The following is a 20,685-nucleotide window of genomic DNA, read 5'->3' on the forward strand; positions in this document are numbered from 1 at the left end:
AATAAAACCATTCTTAACATCTATCGTACATTATTTTATAGAAACCCGTTCGTTCGTGCTGGTATAGTGAGAATTCTCACGACTTCTCCACTGCGCTCACTGTAAGCCTAATAGTGAAACTCTAACATACAGGGTGATCCGTTTGGGTATGGATAACATAAAAACACCGTAAAACATTTACTACTGCACTTTAATTGTTTAAACTTTGTGCGTACAACACTGAAAGAAGGGAGATTCCTCAGAGCTCAACATGACCTCCATTGCGCACCCTGCACAACTCATAACGGTGATGCAATTCAGCCCATGTCCGTTGTAACATAAGAGGGGTGATTTGTTGAAAAGCTTGAGTAATTTTTACTCTCAGATCATCAATGTTCCTGGGTTTCTGTGAACAGACTATGTCTTTAACAAAACCCCACACGAAGAAGTCAGAAGGGCTTAGATCTGAGGAGTTTGGGGGCCAAGTCAAGAGATAACTGCTTCTCGTACTGGATTTCGCCTGCGACCTCCTCCAAGTTTTTTTTTTTTTAACACAGAACCTGTTTCTACATATGTTCGATACCACAACATTATGGAATCGTATTTAATTACATTACGCACACCATACTCACGTCGAAATTCCCTTTGAACTCTTTTAACACTCTCAAATTTATCATACCAAAGAACACATTGTGCCCGCTGTTGATTTGTCGTAGCCATTTTAAATTATCTACGATTTTCATTTGTACTTTCAGATTATGTATTGTTGATTGTCATATATGGATTTTTTATTTTTTTTTATTTTAGTTGATTATTTTAGGACGCTTTATCAACATCTTAGGTTATTTAGCGTCACAATGAGATGAAGGTGATAATGCCGGTGAAAAGAGTGCGGGGTCCAGCACCGAATGTTACCCAGCATTTGCTCGCATTGAGTTGAGGGAAAATCCCGGAAAAAAACTCAACTACATAACTTACTCCGACCGGGAATCGAACCCAGGCCACCTGTGGACCTCATATATGATGTGATGTCATATGATGTGATATTTGTTTGTCAGCCAACTTTACAATTCACAGTTATGGTGGACCTTTACATTTCTGTTTTTCGATCCACCATCCCTTTAATACATACAACTCTTTTCTATTAGTGTATTCTTTGCCGAGAATTTCTTGATTACTTTCTAATGTTCTGTTAAGACTGAATTGCTATATGTCCTTCCCTCTCTATTCTCTTCTATTCTCTCCCTCCTACCTAGACTGTCTCCCTTCCATTTCTCGCTCACCTATTAAATATTGCATATTCCTTCCTTAATAATTTGCGTTATTTATTTATTTTCTTCTCTACCCTCAAATCCTACCTACTCTTAATCATTGTTTTCCAGCTATTTTCTCCTACATAACTTGCTGACTTTTTCGTTTACTCTATTTTACAACACTTACATCACTTTTTTTTCCTACCCTCTGTTTATTTACGTATTGATCCCTTTCCCTTCGCTTCACTGCTAAATTTCTTATTTTATTCCTCTTTCCATATATTTATTTCTATAATACTCGTAGAGTTATAGTACCCCTCATACTACTCTCAACCCATAACATTGAAAAACATCAAATTTCTAATTCACTTAATTACACTTGCAATTTCTCTCTCATTCCACTTCACATCTGTTCAGATGACCTCATATATGGAAACTCCCATCTTTTAATCATAATATAACCAGCAAGAAATTTTTTCTACTATCATAATATTTGTATTCCTGGTGTTGTGGAAGAGAAGGCCTGATGGCCTTAACTACACCAGAATAAATAAATAAATAAATAATAATAGCTTTAAAATAATAAATCAATATTATCCATACCCAAACGGATCAAACTGTATTATTTAATTTAGAGACAATTTCTCCAAATTCTATCCGAATCGCCCCTCTCTAATTGTAAAGATGCCGATGAAAATCTTGAGGGGCTGGAATATTGGAACATGCCTTATACAACAGAGAATACATAATTAATTCAGCACCCGTTTCCTCGGAAGAAAATTGCCAATGATTCTGTCTCCAGCTACTAATTTGCCTGCTACCTTATTAGGCCTCAAAGAAGCGTTGACCGAAGTTGGGTAACTGCATCTGAATCCAGACTCCGACACTCCCCCTTGCCACTCTTCGTATCTGAATTGAATAATCCGAAAAGAAGGCGCGCGCTCAATTAACCGGCTGGACGTTACCGTGGCAACGCTTCTTCGAGCAAAAGTGCGACATGGGACACGAGACATCGCCTATGGAGCGAAAGCGTGAAGATCTTAATCGATGATGATGATGATGATGATGATGATGATGATGATAATGTCCACCGCTGTGGAGTAGACCTGTTAGCAAGTCTGACTGCAGGCCAAGGTTCAATTTCTTGTAGGAACAAGTTACCTGGTTGAAGTTTTTTCTAGAGTTTTCGCTCAAATCATTAAAAGCAAATGGTAGGTAACTTCCGCTGCTGGACTGTGGATTCATTCCGCTGATATTATGACCTTTCATCTTCATTTCACGCAGACGGTAATAATAATAATAATAATAATAATAATAATAATTGTAATACTAATAATAATAATGGCTTTTAAGGAACCCGGAGGTTCCTTGTCGCCCTCACATAAGCCCAGCATAGGTCCCTATCTTTAGCAAGATTATCCAGTCTCTACAGTCATATCCCACCTCCCTCAAATCTACTTTAATATTATCCTCCCATCTACATCTCGACCTCCCCAAAGGTATTTTTTTCCTCAGGTCTCTTGTCTTCACGCTTTCAGTTCCTCTCTGCCTCATGAAATCAGCATCAATCTCTCCTTTCTATTCCTCGTCACAGAACTTCTTTATACTCATCCTCCTACACTGTACGTATCATTGCCTCGCCTCTGAAATTCGTTACGTAGTGACGTCAGGGATTGCCGGACACTGTCATAGTTTAAAAGTAAACTAGGGAAGTATGTTTTAACTCCCGAAATTAGTTTCCAAGAAGCTGCTAGATTTATGCCGAACTTTTTATCTTTAGTACGAAATGGAAATATAAAAATTGGATATTTATCCTTTGAAGGGGTGGAAAAATTCAAATACCTGGGAGCAATAGTAACAAATATAAATGATACTCGGGAGAAAATTAAACACAGAATAAATATGGGAAATGCCTTGTATTATTCGATTGAGAAGCTTTTATCATCCAGTCTGCTGTCAAAAAATCTGAAAGTTAGAATTTATAAAACAGCTTATATTACCGGTTGTTCTTCATGGTTGTGAAACTTGGACTCTCACTTTGAGAGATGAACATAGGTTAAGGGTGTCTGAGAATAAGGTGCTTAGGAAAATATTTGGGACTAAGAGGGATGAAGTTACAGGAGAATGCAGAAAGTTCCAGAACACATAACTGCACGCATTGTATTCTTCACCTGACATAATTGAGGAACATTAAATCCAGACGTTTGAGATGGGCAGGGCATGTGGCACGTATGGGCGAATCCAGAAATGCATATAGTGTGTTAGTTGGAGGCCAGAGGGAAAAAGATCTTTGGGGAGGCCGAGACGTAGAAGGGAAGATAATTTTAAAATGAATTTGAGGGAGGTGGGATATGATGATAGAGACTGGATAGGGACCGTTGGCGGGCTTATGTGAGGGCGGCAATGAACCTCCGGGTACCTTAAAAGCAAGTAACTAAGTAAATATTTTGGATTAACCCTTTCTTTTGTCTTTCTGCCAGAATACTGAAATAACTTATCTTCTTTGATTAGTAATAATGACGCTAAGTCTCACTGTTGTTTTGTGTCTGTGTTTGTTGTATATGTTTCTATTTTTAATCATTAAATATATTAGACTAATTTTTATTAGTTTCAATTTCTACTTGTATATTCAATTGTTTCTGTATGTCATATTCATTTTGTCCCACGTTATTACAGCAGATTAATTGCATCGAGATGAATAATTGAAGGCTTCAAAGCCATAGTGGGCCAAGCGCCATATGTTAAAAACTGAGAAAATAAGGGTAAAATTAAGTGCATGCCGTATTTTAATGGAACATTTAGTAAGTAATATAAAGTATGCATATTAAAACTAAATGATATGTCAATCTTCATTAAACTATGGTACCAGTATTCACTTAACTTTAACCCTTGCTCTCTCCGTTTGTAATAAATGGCGCTTGGCCCACTATAGCTCTAAACCCTTCTATTTTCTTTGTAGTTGTAGAAGAGAAGGCCAGATGGCCTTAACTCCACCAGAGTAAATAAATAAATAAGTAAATAAACTAAAAAATAACCCGTCTACATCGATAAACTATGTCAATCGTATTAAATGAGGCACGACAGGACACTTCGTGGCTCAAGTAGTAGGTTAACCACTGAATGAGCAACTATTCTTCTGACAAACACGATATCGGTAGGCGGGCGCCGAACCTTCCATACATAAATGAATTCCGTACATTTAGAGACGTCTCGGGTCAAGGCGGGAGGGCCGCGTGGGAAGTTCGTGTTGGTTGCACCTCCGGCCCCATCGCGATAAACACCTAACTCCTTGTAGCGCGTCCGCCAAATTGTTCACCTCTAACCGTTATCGTTTTAGCATATACGCACCCCTTGGCATTGTAAAAGTAAACTGTGTTACATGAATTTTAAGCACTACATTTTTTAATTGTTTTAGAATGTAATCTCTCTCCAGAAGAGTTCAAGTCCAATCTTCTTTTATTACTGATACTTACTTACTTACTGGCTTTTAAGGCACCCGGAGGTTCATTGCCGCCCTCACATAAGCCCGCCTTTGGTCCCTATCCTGAGCAAGATTAATCCACTCTCTATCATCATATCCCACCTCCCTCAAATCCATTTTAATATTATCTTCCCTTCTACGTCTTGGCCTTCTCAAAAGTCTTTTTCCCTCCGGCCTCCCAACTAACACTCTATATGCATTTCTGGATTCGCCCATACGTGTTACAGGCCCTTCCCATCTCAAACGTCTGGATTTAATGTTCCTAATTATGTCAGGTGAAGAATACAATGCGTGCAGTTCTGTGTTGTGTAACTTTCTCCATTCTCCTGTTACTTCATCCCTCTTAGCCCTAAATATTTTCCTATTCCTCTCTTAAAAGTGAAAGTCCGAGTTTCACAACCATAAAGAACAACCGGTAATATAACTGTTTTATAAATTCTAACCTTCAGATTTCTTGACAGCAGACTGGATGATAAAAGCTTCTCAACCGAATAATAACAGGCATTTCCCATATTCATTCTGTGTTTAATTTCCTCCCGAGTATCATTTATATTTGTTACTGTTGCTCCCAGGCCTTTTATTACTGATAGAAAAAGTAACTATTTAGTATAACAAATTTAGAGTCAGTGAGATGATACATATTTTCCTTTACTTTTTAAACATTTCGCGACAATTTTTTTTATCACGTTCCGAATTATATTTCCGTTTTGCTCTCTTGAGCTATTATTTCAATTACGTCGTGGAATGTGCACTGAAATAAGAGGTTGAACATTCGCTTTCTGGATTCCACACAAAGAGGCATTCTATACAGTGTGTAAACTATAATAACTGTCAAAATTATATAGACAGTAGCCCTACACATCGTTCTACTGAACAAAATACCTAATGAAGTTTAATTATATCTTGTAATTTTATTTTTACTTTGTAAAATACCATGTTTTTAATATTGATAGTACTTTAACTATTTGTTTACATTTTGACTGAACGTGAATGTTATTGTCAATGACCTTGCATCCATCACCCAACACATACCAATGCATACAGACTAGCAAGCGATTGCTTCAGCGTACAGAGTGGATACAAAGTTCTTTTACTCCCTATAATAACTCAAATATTCACAATATATATGTAATTTCGGTCATAATGCAGGCATACATCCACTTTGCACTAGCTGCGTGTCCTAAGGATCAGTATGTATGTCCCCCATCATTCTCATCGCACAAACAGTGCGTCGCCAGGTTCGGTGTGATATTCGCCTCAGCGAATCTGTTGGAAAGAACGTCGCATGGCGTCCACCAAACGCACGGAGTTACGCAATAATAGATCAGGTGCCAAAAATCTTTTTCGAGATATTGGCCCCTTGAAATAAATATTTTTTTTTTATAAAACATTTTATTCAAGAAGTATTATAACATTCATACTATTACAAAAAAAAATAGCACAAATAATACCAAAAAAAGTCTAACCGATTTTTAAAAAGAGACCAACAGTTGAATTAATATTTCAAACCAAAATAAATAAATGAATTTTATGTAATAAACGAATTTTTGCTTATAAATAGCAACAAAATTCAGATATTGAATTCTTGATTTTTTCCGAGTTAATTTACCCTGCCATCAACAGATTTGTGCAAATATTTTTTTTTTCAAATTGTCGGTTAGTCTATTATTGTGAAACTCCGTCCAATTCGTCAATGGCGCCGTACCGTTCCTGTGCAACAATGTTCATGATGAAGCCTAGAAATATTAAGATCAAATTATAAAATAGACAGTCATAGAAAAGTTCGTCTCTTCCCCTCATTCCATGAGCACATCAATTATTTCATCTTGGAATCGAGCTGTTCCATCTCCCATTTTCATTTCAATGTCCTATCTATTACGAACGATACGAACAATTCTCTCGTACGTGTTACACAAAACGTGGCATACCGCTCCCTTTACGTCAGAGGGGAAAACAAAAAAAAGCCCGTCTAATCTTTGCATTTCACATTTTTTCCTCTCTATTTATTTATAGTCGCTATAACTCTTACGTCTTTATAGTGATTGTCTGTAGTTTAGTCTACTGTTGTTGCTGTTGTACTGTGTATTATTTCCGTTGTAATTAGGGTCCAATCCGACATTCTTTTTAGGTAAAAATTATCAAATTCAGTAGAAGATCAAATTAGTCGGCGCCGGGGATCGAACCCGGGACTTTCCGAATACGAGTCAAGTTCTTTATCACCGAGCCATCTCGCTCGGTTTCATATTGTTAAGATTCAATTGAATGTTCTGTTGTATCTTGTCTTCTCTATTATTTTACGCAATACTTTAACCTCAATCGTCTCCAGAATGTGTTGCCAATTTGTGGAACACCTAGCATAGCGGATGATCGATCCGATACGACGTTACGCAAACACAAGTGGTAACCTGTTTTTCGGGACGGAGATGGTAGTGGAGAATTGTGGAATGACTACAGAAAAGAGAAAGAATTCCAAGAAAAATCCTCACAACAACGGCAATGTCCATCACAAATTTCTTCGCCGTTCGTAAGCCACCGCACCGCCAAACGATCTACAGAAGTGGTTGAGTCATAGTGAAGTAACTAAATTTAACTTATGACGAATAAACAACTCGTTTCTAAATCTCAAGATTCAGATCCTTTGGAGCTGCTGTTTTGTAACTCCAAGTCGCAGCCATAATTGGCAACAAGGACAAAAATAGGAGCCAGTATTCTGAACTCCAAGCACATCCATGACTGTCAGAACAACGTGTTTTTTTCGTATGCTAATGGAAAGGACACACTGGGATACATTTCCTGTCTGCACAGTGTTATCTCGTATGCAGGCTTTGGAATGCACATTTGTCGTTCAGAGGTGGCCATGGATGCCAGACAGTCATTATCATCAGGGACGTCTGCAATTATTTCTCAGGTGCAAGTTCACCAAAATTGTGCAGCCTTTGTGTACCGGTTCCTTGGTTCAATGACCGAAACGTTATGCTGTATTACAGTATCCAGACAACATGCGTTTTGCATAAGATGGTTTGTTGCACGTAGCCCTGGGTTAGAATAGCCGACCATAATGAACCCATCTATTACGACCACAGGGTGTCGGAAAAGCAAAGTTCCAAGACATATTTATTCTGGAATATTAATCAATGAGCACATGGCTTCTTATCTACAGGGACGGCGATTCAATTGCAGGTTTAACCTGCGGTTTTAGGCAAGTTTAAGCAGGATCTCCTCTGCCATTGACATTGTTTTGCAAGCCCTATGCTATCGCATTTGTACAGCCATTGTAGTAAATGAATAGAAATGCAACTATCCTCAGCAAATAGACATGTGTTATCTTATACAGCGCATCATCAAATGTAGACATTTAGGCCTTTAACTGAAGTTGGTAGAAAATTAACACAACTTTTAGAGTTAAAGTATATTACATCACATATTCATTATATATGAGGTCTCGCCTACCTCATTGAATATTACACGACTACTATGAAGTAGCCAATGTGTATTATCATCATTTGATTCGAGAAAAATTCGTTCTGGCACCGGGAATCGAACCCGGGACCTGTCAGCTTCTGCGCGCTGAGTGCTCTTTCCAACATTACAACGAGAGGAGTTCGGCTGGCACCGTGGATCGTGTCCCGGCATAGCTCAGTTGGAAAGAGCACTCAGCGCGCAGAAGCTGAGAGGTCTCGGGTTCGATTCCCGGTGCCGGAACGAATTTTTCTCGAATTAAATGATGATATTAAAGTATATTATATGAACACAAAAATCCACCGCTGTGAAGCAACAGCTTGCCTGACCTTAAAACGAGCGGGCCTGGGATCAAATTCTGATTGGGACAAGTTATTGGTATTATCACCTCCATGTCATTCAGACGTTAGATAATCATAGCAGTTGAAAAAGCGTGGTAGAATAACCAATTAAAAACACACAAAAATAGATGTCAAACTAAAATTTCTGAACAAATAAGTGGTTCGAAAAGACAAAAATGTCTATAACAAGTGCTAAAAGTCAATAACCATCAGATATATTTTGTCTGGCAGTATTATTAACATAACAATTAATTAAATAAGCAAATAAATAATAATATAAATTGTATGGCATTATTACCATAATAATTAATTAAATAATTAAATGAATAAATAGTTAAATAATTAAATAATAAATAATGATTAATAAATAATACAATTAATAATTAATGAAATAAATATATAATAATTAATAAATCATAAATAACAAATAAATGAACATATCAATAATAAATAAATAATTGAATAAATGAATAAGTGAATAAAATACTCGAATGTACGCAGTCCAAAGAGATGCGGCAACTGAAATATATATTTTAAAATGTTTTCCAGAAATAGAGGCTCTCGAGGAAAAGCAACATATTAATTAAAAAATTATCCGGACGTAGAGTGTCCGGATACAAGAAGAAATAATATAAATGGGTACACGCCATTCATTATCTCATAAGATCTACTTGAGCGTGAGAAGAAGAAGAAGGAGAAGAAGAAGAAGAAGAAGAAAATGGTCTGGGAAGCTTCGCTACGCTTCCACTTGTAGCTAGCTACCTCACTTACCCCCACCATAAGGTTGTTACTATAAAACCTGATAACATATATCAGATTGGTCATTCCCATGTTATGAAATGACAAAAAAATAAGAACAACCATCAGTGACGGTCGAAGAGGAATTCTTTTGATAACGACCGCTAGATTGAAGTGCAGTTACTCCATGCAAATCCATAATGATTATAACGTGACTCTTTTGCAGTCGCTAGATTGCAGTATACTGACATTGATAAAAGTAATTGCCTTGGCCAACCCTCATGCACTGGCATCCGGTGTGGCTTAGCGGATAAAGAGTCAACACGTAGAGCTGACAACCCGAGTTCGAGTCCTAGTCCCGGAAAGAAATTTTCCCCGCTCCACTCATCCTTCATCATATAACTCAGAATTCCTACACGGGAATAAATGTTAAATGTTATGTTTTATTTTAACGACGCTCGCAACTGCCGAGGTTATATCAGCGGTGTGCCGGAATTTTGTCCTGCAGGAGTTATTTTGCATTCCAATAAATCTACTGACATGAGCGTATCGCATTTAAACACACTTAAATGCCATCGATCGGCCCAGGATCGTACCCGCAACCTCGGGCATAGGTCAGCGCTATACCAACTGCGCCAACCAGGCCGACTACACGGGGATACCATATGTACAGCTCGATTTTGCGTTAATGGTCCCTGTCCTTGGTTGTTTGGCTAGTGAGTGAGCTGTATGTTGCGTCATAAGAAAGAAATTTAATCACAAATGTGCGTAGGAGGGGAAGAATGAAAATAATATCTATGCTTGAAGGTGAGGGACACTCATGTCAAGAAAATATAAGTCATCATGACATTGTTTAGTCAACAGACGTAGTGGTTAGTAACGGGACGTGTGGAAGAATATTGTGTTTCAAGACGAAGTGTACCGCGACATGATAAGAAGGAAGTGTTAGGTTTTATGACTTCGCGGCCTGACCTGTGTGACCCAGCCCGCCAGTAGTGATGAGTACTGTGCTCCAACCACGAGAAAGTCCCTGCCGGATGAGACGAAGCGGAGTAATGCTGTGAATGAATGTTGTCATAAGATCACACACGTGGGTATTCGTATCTCTATTGTCTCGCTGTCACAGCACAAACAATAACATTGATACACACATGTTTATACTACCCTAATTACAAAATTAGATCAGTGTTAATCTCTAGGGGCCGTACTCATAGACATTCTTAGCGCGAGCTTTCGGTGGATGATCAGCGAACTAACGTTTTTCGTATTCATAAACCAGTGTCAGCGATATGATATGATATGATATGATATGATATGATATGATATGATATGATATGAGATATGATATGATATGATATGATATGAGATATGATATGATATGATATGATATATGAATCCTGTTTAGCACGCTTGTAGCTCGGGCTAGCGAAATGTCTATGAATAGCACCCCTGGTCTTTTAATCTCTCCATATAGGAAATAACAAATGCAGGAGAACGAATGGTTTTTAAACTGACGTTATAACGATAATATTATATATCTACTTCGCTCCAATAGATGACGCAATAGTAAGCACATTCCTTTCACGGTTGATCTCCTGGTTGGAGAACAGTAACTCGCTCTTAGTCTATCTACTTGTTTTTTTCAGGGGCCAAAATCCCTGAATCAAGCTTACTTCGGTACATCATAATAATATGATATGCGTAAAATAATCACTAAGGGTGCTATTCATACACATTTTGCAGCACGCGCTACGAGCGTACTAAGCTAGCCCCGGCTATCCATTGGTTACTTGTACAGAATTCAAATCATATCCTATCGCTAACACTGGTTTATGAATACGAATAACGCTGATCATCCACCGGAAACTCGCGCTAAAAATGTCTATGAATACGGTCCTTAGTGATTTAAGACGGCGCTTATTCCGTAGGATCCCGGACACTTAGTCACTCGTAATGAGTGCACCTCTGCACATAGTGTGTTGGGCATTGTGCCACTGTCACACATCTGTGACATAGTACATGAGGGTTGGCCACCAAAGGGGAACAGGGAGGTAGAACTTAAACTGAGAGGGATTCAATCCAGCATCGGAACTAGAATCCGGTGTGGCTTTGTGGATAAAGCGTCATCACGTAGAGCTGAAAACCCGGGTTCGAGTCCCGGTGCCGGAAAGAATTTTTTTCCTCTCCACCCATCCTTCACTCAAACTGGAAGCTGACCTTTTAATATCTATGGATAAACTATGATCACTGCTTTATTGAGGGAAGTCCTACACATGAAACATTCACGGTAAACATCGTGGGTCGTGTACCAACCAGGAAATCATTACACAGTAACTGCGGATCTCTGCACCCAGCAGGTGGGTGGATATCCCAGTATTAAACGCACGCAAAACAAACTTCTTCTCCGCCTATATTCGTGAGTTAAGTAAACGGTTCACACCCCTGGACAATCGAAATCTTGCGGCACCACATAAAAGGAAAAGGGAACAAGATCGGCCCCCCAGGCGAGGTTATTCCGGGTCACTCAAATTTGCATAACCTGATTCGGCGGCAGCCTGCCGAGATAATTACCACTGAGGACGGTCCTTTGTTCGGGACGCCCCAGGACGGGTCAAGCTTCCACGCGACTCTGACGTCACACGGAAGACAGAGAGGCAACCGTTCAAAATGTGCAAGCGGTTAGTAATTAACATTGCGTTGTTAATTATTACAACAATCAAAGTTTTAAATCTACTGAATACTGAAGGAGTAGTATATTATGTAAGAAATTCAGTGGACTGTGGAGATTTATTTCGAGTGAGATACTCAAAAGAATGTCTTGAGTAATTGAAGAGGTGGATTTCAAACTGGCCCTCGTCAAAATGAGGTCCACCGCTGTGAGGTAACAGCACGTCTGGCCGTGAAACTAGCGGGCCCGGTTTCAAATCCATGTTGGTACAATGGTTTACGGCAGTAGATTACAGAGAATTGTTTCCGATCTCTGGAAACGACTTTTGAATGATGCCATGTGCGTCAGGAGTCACACGACAGCTGAGCTGTGGCGAAATGCGACAGACCAGTAGTCAGTGATCTCATAGTCACAGTGTACGGTGTCTCACAACAGCAATTCCCAAGAAAAACGAGCATTTTTGGGAGGGGTACATTACGACCCTTTCCGATGCCAAATACAGTTAAGTGAAAATAATAGAAGCCTGTAAAAACTTGGTTTCCTTATTTCCAAGAAAGGCATCTTCTGTGTACTTAATAAGACTGGTAAAGCTCGGATGGGATTAATTTGTGTCTTGGAGGGTACGGCTTGTGGCGGGGGGTTGGACTTGCTTGCTTTTTCCTCTCTGGAATTAATTTGTTAAATGTATAATGAATATGATTATTCCATTTTAAATGATTGTCAATAATTTATTATACCTAAGTCTTTAACCTCATTAACTTCATTAATAACAGAACAATTGCAATTTATGTCGGAGGATGAAATTGGTTAATTACCTTTTTCATTTAAAGAAAATGAGATAGCTATTGTTTTATTTTCATTAATTACAAGACAATTCAAATCGAACCCTTTTTTGATTAATTTTAAGCCACAATTTGCATTATAATAAGCATCAGTCCAAGTTTTTCCACTAAAAAGTAAAACTGTATCATCAGCATAAGAATATAAATCACCTTCATATTCTTTAAGGTCTATCATTAAAAGGTCATTAATATATATATATTAAAAATAAAATCGGTCCAAGGACTGTTCCTTGTGGAACTCCTATGTTAATTTTAATAAAGTCACTTAATTCATTATCAATGTTAGTAGCTTGAATTCTATCATTTAAATAAGATTTTAATAAATTGAAAAAAATATTTTTAATTCCAACATAATTGTATATTGTGTATAAACCACAAAGATGGCGAAAAATTGAAGTACCACAAAAAGTCTAAGAAACCAATAGTTCATATATTACCGGTACTAAGCAACTTTCAACCTCCAAAATACAATATGTTATCATAACGTCACCACCGATAGATCTAAGCTTAAGAAGTTAAATAATAATCACAGTTATATTCGATTTTCAATTATATTTAAAACAATGCACAAAAACAAATCAAAGCGCTGTGTAGTTACATTACTGAACTATCGCGTCACACCATTTCCTATGCTTCATTCATTATTTTATATCAGTTAAATTATTTGTCCGACTGGAACTTCAAGACAGTCTTTGTTTCATAAAGCCAAATCTCCAAGTACCAATAACCAGCACTATACAAAATGATGGATGTCTGAAGCAATTGTATTAATTACATGAGAAACGTTAATTGTGTACCATATCTATTAATCTTATGAAGACGTACAATATTTTGATTTACAAACCTTTAAATTTATTTCTTTGAACTCAGTGACTCCCTGGCCAACATAATAAGACAAAAATATACAAAGAGACTCGACCGAGCATATACATCAACATGTCACTTTGCGATTATAAATTTACTCCTTAATTTGCTTATATAATCTATAGTCTCAAAACTCTCCACTTGCTATAGCCTCGGTTATGCAAGAGTTATGACTGGAACTAGTTAAACTTGGGGAGAAAAAAAAGACGGCCATAAATTAAAAAAAATGAGTAATAGTAGTCTTTCACGGTCAAAAATCCCAGCAAATAAATTATACTCAAGTATCTCAAAGACACCATTCCTTCAACGCAAAGGAATTTATCATAATCAAAAGTTACGAAAAACTACTCTAAAATTCTTTTATCAAGAATATACGAAATAAATAAACCCAAATTTATAATACTGAAAAGCTGAAAGAAAGAAAAAGTCATCATTTTTAATATTAATGCAGAATAGCCTATAAGTTTCAGGGACGTGACTGCAACTGGAGATGGGTTTCAACGATGACAAGATCACAAAATCCAACACCTGAAAATTCATGCAAATAACAAACTGTAAAATAAAACAACACTTTCTCTCTCAGTCTTACACATGTCAGAAGCCTAAACAAATTAATGTAGTGCAGATTTCGTTTCCGTAGTTTATATCATGTGCAAATTCGATATGGTTTCATTTTCAGCAGAGAGTCTCATATAAAATGTGCAATCAATATATTTCCGAACTGCACTTGTATTTATTGTACCGTTAAACATACATGAACGTGTCGCTGCATATCATTGCTTCCATGCCTGTTGAGTCAGTCTATCAAACAGCACTAGATTCTCTTTAAAAACTGAGCTTCTACACGTGATTTTGTGCAAACATAATATCTAGGACCTACAGCGACATTTCCTGGAATCTCTCTATATACGCCTTATAGCTAGTCTTCTTCTCTGCCTTTCAAGTGATGCATTTAATAGTAGTATAGTTTCCAGGCGTTTCCCTCGTTTTCTATATCCTGTATGTTGCCTACATTCAGGGCAGTCCGGAAACTTATTGATTGTATTTTGTAACTACTGTATAATGTTCGTAATATTCGCATCGTTTTTCCCCCATCTCTCGAGGAATGTACAGTAAAGTGTACCTAGTCAACAAGAGAGGTAAGTCAGGTTTAGATGCACGTACATATTTTTTATGAATACTTTGGTAGGCAAGAAATTTACAAACCATAGGCAAGTACCGAAATAGCGAATATTTAAAAGTTCAGTATTTCTTTAAGTAGTTGGAAGCCCGGAAGGAAAAAGACCTTTGGGAAGGCCGAGACATAGATGGGAGGATAATATTAAAATGGATTTGAGGGAGATGGAATATAATAGAAGGGACTGGATTAATCTTGCTGAACCGATGGCGGGCTTATGTGAGGGCGGCAATGAACCTGCCGGTTCTGTAAAAGTCTTTTGTAAGACGTAAATACTGTTTTTGATAGAACCCGTTTAAGAATGCCTATTAATTGTCAATATTCAACATTTTTACCTACTCAATGTATCTTTTATAATACGATGAAATAGGAAATTAAATCTACACTGCATTATTTCATCATGCAAACATTTTTGTGAGATTTCCTTGACAGTTTTCTCAATTCTGTTGTTCCAATAACACGTTTTCCCAAACTTTTATTTTCGGAAAAGCTTTCCAAACCACTATTTAAAATAAAAAGTCCTGATTACAGCTTTTGATTAATCGAAACTGATAATGTATTTTTTTCCAAAAATAATACTAGAAATATATCATTACTAAATTTCTTTTATGAACATACTGTTTCAAGGAATTGTTCCCCTTGATTTTTTCACAGATCAAATATATTCACAACGAAGTTTTCCGGAATGAAAATGTCAACCATAAAAAGCAATTGGTAATCACTAGACTTCGTTGAATGGCCACACGCAGCATGCTATCAGGTTGCCGATGTACGGTAGTATAGAGGAGGCGAGCGGCCGCCCGGTCTCGTAGTATAAGCAGTTCATGTTAAGAGTTGTGACCGGTCCAAATAGATAAAGCAGCTACAGCTAATGTATGCCTATGTAAGCACTTGTTTTTGCATTACTGTGGTTGGAATAGTCAAAGCTTAACATTTGTTCAGTGCAGACAAAAATTCAATCAAACATATTACAATGAGAGTGTTGCTGTTCCAAACAATTGCCCCTGGAATACCCTTATCCCTGCAGCCAGTCTTGACCCCTTGGGGAACGTGGTTGGATGCTGCTAATTATTAAGCAGAATTGATGCATTGGATAGCACAGACAGTTCCGCTGTTGCAGCTGTAAAATCATTGCCTTCTGAACAGCTATTGGATGATATTCTGTTCATTGATTCTAATTTTAAAATCGTGTCCAAAAGCATCACCCTGTTAGAATCGTCTAATCTACAACTCTCAGAAGCCCTTAATATAGTGGATAAAGTATCACAAACCGTTATCCAAAATAACAATTCACTAATTTCAGAAAAAGTGAAATGTAAGTTGAGAAACATTATTGCTAAAAATTGTGCCTATTCACAACTTCGTATTATAAATGATGTACTATCAGGTCACGACAAGACGTCTGATGTTGGTGTACTAAAAATGAGTGACTTTACGTTCTTCAAATATGCACGTATTACATCATGTGATGTTGAACGTACGTTTTCCCAATATAAAAACTGTTTAAGTGACCATCGGAGGAGGTTACTTTGCAGTCGCTCAAAATGTACGTAACTCTTCACTGCAATGCACATATTCAAGGATGATGTGAGTATATTACATTAAATTTTAAGAGTTAATATATCTCACTACAAAATAATCGTATATTTACATGTTTAGTCTTTCCTACTTCAATGATCCTTCATTATATTTCTTGAATGTAGGATATCAGGTTTTATTGTAACCGCAGTATACTGCTCAGTGTTTACATAAGAGGCATACTTCATCCGTTGCACGTCCCCTTCTCATACAGTCTATACCGCGTGCGTAGTAAACCTTACGATTCTCGTGGCAATTCCACGAAGTCTAGTGATAACACATAGACACAGCCAGTTAACGTAAACATTCCTTCTTCCTTAAATGAGATGAATGAGATAAACAACAACTGAAATATTATGTTTTTACTGAAGATGAACTAAATCCATAGTTAATGTACAGCTATCATTCACTTTTCTTATTGTTATTACTTCTTATTTTAGGGAAAATATAATATTTTGATGAAATTTTAATCTCTTTGAAAGAGTTTGCAGTCAGTGGAAACAGCTTTGAAAACAGTTTGAGAAAAATGTCTGGAAACGTTCTGCGAGACATGCATATTGTAGTGAAGGTAACTCACCAGGGCATTCATGTTCATCTGTCCCATCAGTGCAGTCCGGTTGTCTGTCACAGCGTTTCGTTCCTGGGATGCATCTTGTCACGTCACACATAAATTCTCCTTCAGCGCACTCTGTGAATGTCCACAAAATCATGAATTCACTAGTGCATAAATACAAGCACTGAAATGCTATTATAATAAAAATAAAAAAGTTTTAAGATCAATTTCATAATTAATTTTATTACATCAACCATAATAACTTACAGTAACTCGTTACTAGATAGCAGAAACAAAGCTTCTAACAAGTGTTGAAACTACATTTCATTGTAATCTCCCATAATTGCCAAAACTTGTGTAAAATCTTAATTTTGCAATGAATCAACTGGTAAGAGAGTAAATTGTGCTTAGGAAACAATAATGTACGCGAATTACTGCTTAAGAGTACACTAATAATAAATATAGAGCATTTACTCTACACCAGTGGTCAGCATTTCTTGACTCACGAGTCAACCCCTTAATACACAAGCAGATCGGAGGGGTAAGGCGTTATTTCCTTCCCCTTAGCCATCACTTATTCATTCGGGTATCCTCCCCTCCTATCTTTCCCCTCGCTGTGTATTGTGGTATGCATTTTATATGACGTAATCTTTGCTGACCATTGCTCTATACCACAAAACATGAAACGAATCGAAAAAAAACTGTTTTCCAGTAAAACGTCATGTTGTTTCCATTTTCAGTAAAATTATTAGTGTATTTCATTTGCGTCATTCACGATAAATTAATCATACTAAAACTCATAACAATGAAAGTGGAAGCAAAAGAAGAACATTTTGAATAGTACATTATGCAACGAGCCTATAATGGTAGTAATTAAGACGCAAGTATGTTTGTTTATGAAACGAGCGCAAGCGAGTTTCATAATTTTCATACGAGGTCTTAATTACCATTATAGATAAGTTTCATACGACGTTTTATGCTCGACCATATTTCTAACTTGAAATTATTCAAAATTATGTCATGTTATGGTTATGTGCGAACTGACCTGAATTGTGAGATGTGCGCAGACGCGAAAGTATTGATTTTTTCCGAGGCCGAATGTCATTGACCTTGATAGAGAATAAGATGAACATTAGTCTGATATAACCTGGAAATTGATTTAGAATTGAAAAACGAGATAACAAATTGGATTTATTTGAATATTATTTACAATTAACGCTAATTATTATAGTAACAGAACATAACCTTCTGCGACAGTATTGGATTTCCAGCCTCCGTGACTTTTCGCTAATTGTCTTTCGATTGCATATCCGAGAATAATCGATACTTGCGGTTTTATAACTGTACAAAGGTGACTTGTCATTGGCTGAACACCTGAACTTTAATGAATAGGTGTACTTTAATGAGGTGCATTAAAGGGCTACTACCAGGCGTATAATTACTACATTTCGGCATGGTCGAGCATAAAATTTGTTATGAGTTTCTGAATTGATTAATGTTGCTCCCAAGCTGACAATATCTAACAGATGTTTCATTATGCTCTTTCATTAATGACTAAAAAAATAAGGATTTTCGGTCATATGTTTATACCAACTTTTTTCTTGTTTTGGTGTGAGGAACATGCCCCCAAGGTTTGTCAAAGTATTTCTGAAACATTCTGTATACATAACAATCCGTTGTGTTTGGTGCAGTTTTATTTAACGACGCCTTTCAACGAATCGGTTATTGTTGCGTGAATATTCAACTTTGAGTGACAATGATTGAACATTAATTTTGCCGAGAGACATGTATCGTATCTCAAGGGTTCTTTCACATATTTCCAACAAACTTCTGTCTCTTTTTTTTTTTTTTAATTTTCTTTTTTTTTCTTCTTCAAGGTAAGAGACAAACACTAAAATTAATTACATTTACCTTCGTTTCTCTTCAGGAAAAAAGTCTTTAATCTATTTCGTTTCTCATAAATATATGCGACAAGTGTAGGCTACACCTAAATATTTATAACAGAAAGTATTTGTAAAATATCTTCTTTTCTAGTTGGGCAGAATATTAATCATTATTATCCCATCAATTTTAAAGTAACTGTTCTCAAAATGGTACGTAAATAACGTTGATACGGTATATAAAGTCGTGAAACAACTGACGAGCAAGTATGCACGAAACTTATATATTCTTTATTATTTTGAACAACTTTGGCCTATGCTAAGAATAAAATGAGACAAATATATACCTTAATATTAACTACGCCATAAATATTTACAACAATGTATTTACTTGTTCATATCAAAATATTTACATTAAAATCGCTAAAGAAATTCCCAATTTCTAGTGGAAGAAATTGTTATCCTCTCATCTATTGTTTTAAATCGATCATTTTCGAAGTAATCAAGAAAATCCATTCAAGTTTATTTTGTTGATTTAAGAGATTTTGTCTCTCTTTTCATTTCAACAATTTTTTGTTGTAGCAGGAAATATTAAGCAAGATTTATTATAAAACAATTTGCCAGAGAAACTGGCTTCGAACTAAACTGTAAGCTCAACAGACAAGAGTTTTCACAGTTGTAAAGGTTCAATAATAATAATAATAATAATAATAATAATAATAATAATAATAATAATAATAATAATAATAATAATAATAATAATAATAATTATATTAATACAGGTTTAATTATCATATATATTTTAGTTGGTTATTTAATTTGCTGTATGAGCTACAAGGTTATTTAGCATCGATGAGATTGGTGATAGCGAGATGGTATTTGGCGAGATGAGGCCGAGGATTCGCCATAGATTACCTGGCATTCACCTTATGGTTGGGAAAAACCTCGGAAAAACCCAACCAGATATCGGCCCAAGCGGGGATCGAACCCGCATCCGAGCGCAACTTCAGACTGGCAGGCAAGAGCCTTAACCGACTGAGCCACGCCGGTGGCTAATTATCATATAAAACGTAAGGTAATCCGTATCAATTAACATTCCTAACAATGCAGATATTATACTTCAATACGTAAGCAATGATTTACTATACGAGCATACTTACATTCTCTAATACTGCCACAACACTAAATGTAAAATATATTGGAATGTACTGTTTAACAACGTAAGGCTTATATATCTAAAAGCAAGTGTAACCTATGGTGACATGTACCAGTTGGTTCAATGGGGCAATCGGCTTCATCTCCTCCCCCAGGACAGTCAGGTGTGCCATCGCACCATTGGACATTGCAGATGTACACAGAACCATCTGGACACCGCACCTTATCATCTGCCCGACAACGGTCATCGACAGTTGGTTCTCCTCCAATTGTTGGCGGTGTAGTAGTGGTGGTTGTGGTGGTGGTGGTAGTGGTAGTTGTGGTTGTAGTGGTAGATGTGGTAGTCAACGCGTCAGGGGTTGTTCTGGGAGCTGAGAGGGCAAGAGAGAGGTAGACAACCATGCTAAGGGTACAAATTATATTCATGCATTTTACGTGCAAAGCAGTCATTATTTCGAGTATTTTGAGTATGCCTTTTCAGTGTAGGAAATTCCAACCATTTACTATCAACATTTACTGAAACATAAATTATTATTGCCTCACTCCTAAACTCTTAACAATTCTGGAAGTAACGGTGGAAAGGAATTTATAATTTTGAATTAAGTATGAATACTAGCAAGGGCCCAGTTTTAACATGAACATATTGTAGATTAATCAAATGAGGGGCTCGGGCATAAAACATGGTAACTGACATTTTGGTCAAACATGAGATATGTA

General features: G+C 36.9%; 1 protein-coding gene across 25 annotated transcripts in view; it reads right to left on the reverse strand.

Moving 5' to 3' along the window:
- Positions 1-20,685, reverse strand: part of trol (terribly reduced optic lobes) — a 1,501,851-nt gene that overhangs the window by 900,944 nt on the left and 580,222 nt on the right. For 24 of the 25 annotated variants that reach the window (XM_069835989.1, XM_069835996.1, XM_069835998.1 and 21 more), the window contains exons 6-7: positions 20,082-20,339; positions 16,958-17,068 (exon numbers count right to left, since the gene is read on the reverse strand). In XM_069835989.1, coding sequence (XP_069692090.1) covers positions 16,958-17,068; positions 20,082-20,339 — 369 coding nt within the window. The remainder of the gene's footprint in view (positions 1-16,957; positions 17,069-20,081; positions 20,340-20,685) is intronic. The other variant, XM_069836003.1, reaches the window with a different exon arrangement.

Source organism: Periplaneta americana, chromosome 9 (genome assembly GCF_040183065.1).
Source record: "Periplaneta americana isolate PAMFEO1 chromosome 9, P.americana_PAMFEO1_priV1, whole genome shotgun sequence".
In the NCBI taxonomy this organism is placed as follows: domain Eukaryota; kingdom Metazoa; phylum Arthropoda; class Insecta; order Blattodea; family Blattidae; genus Periplaneta; species Periplaneta americana.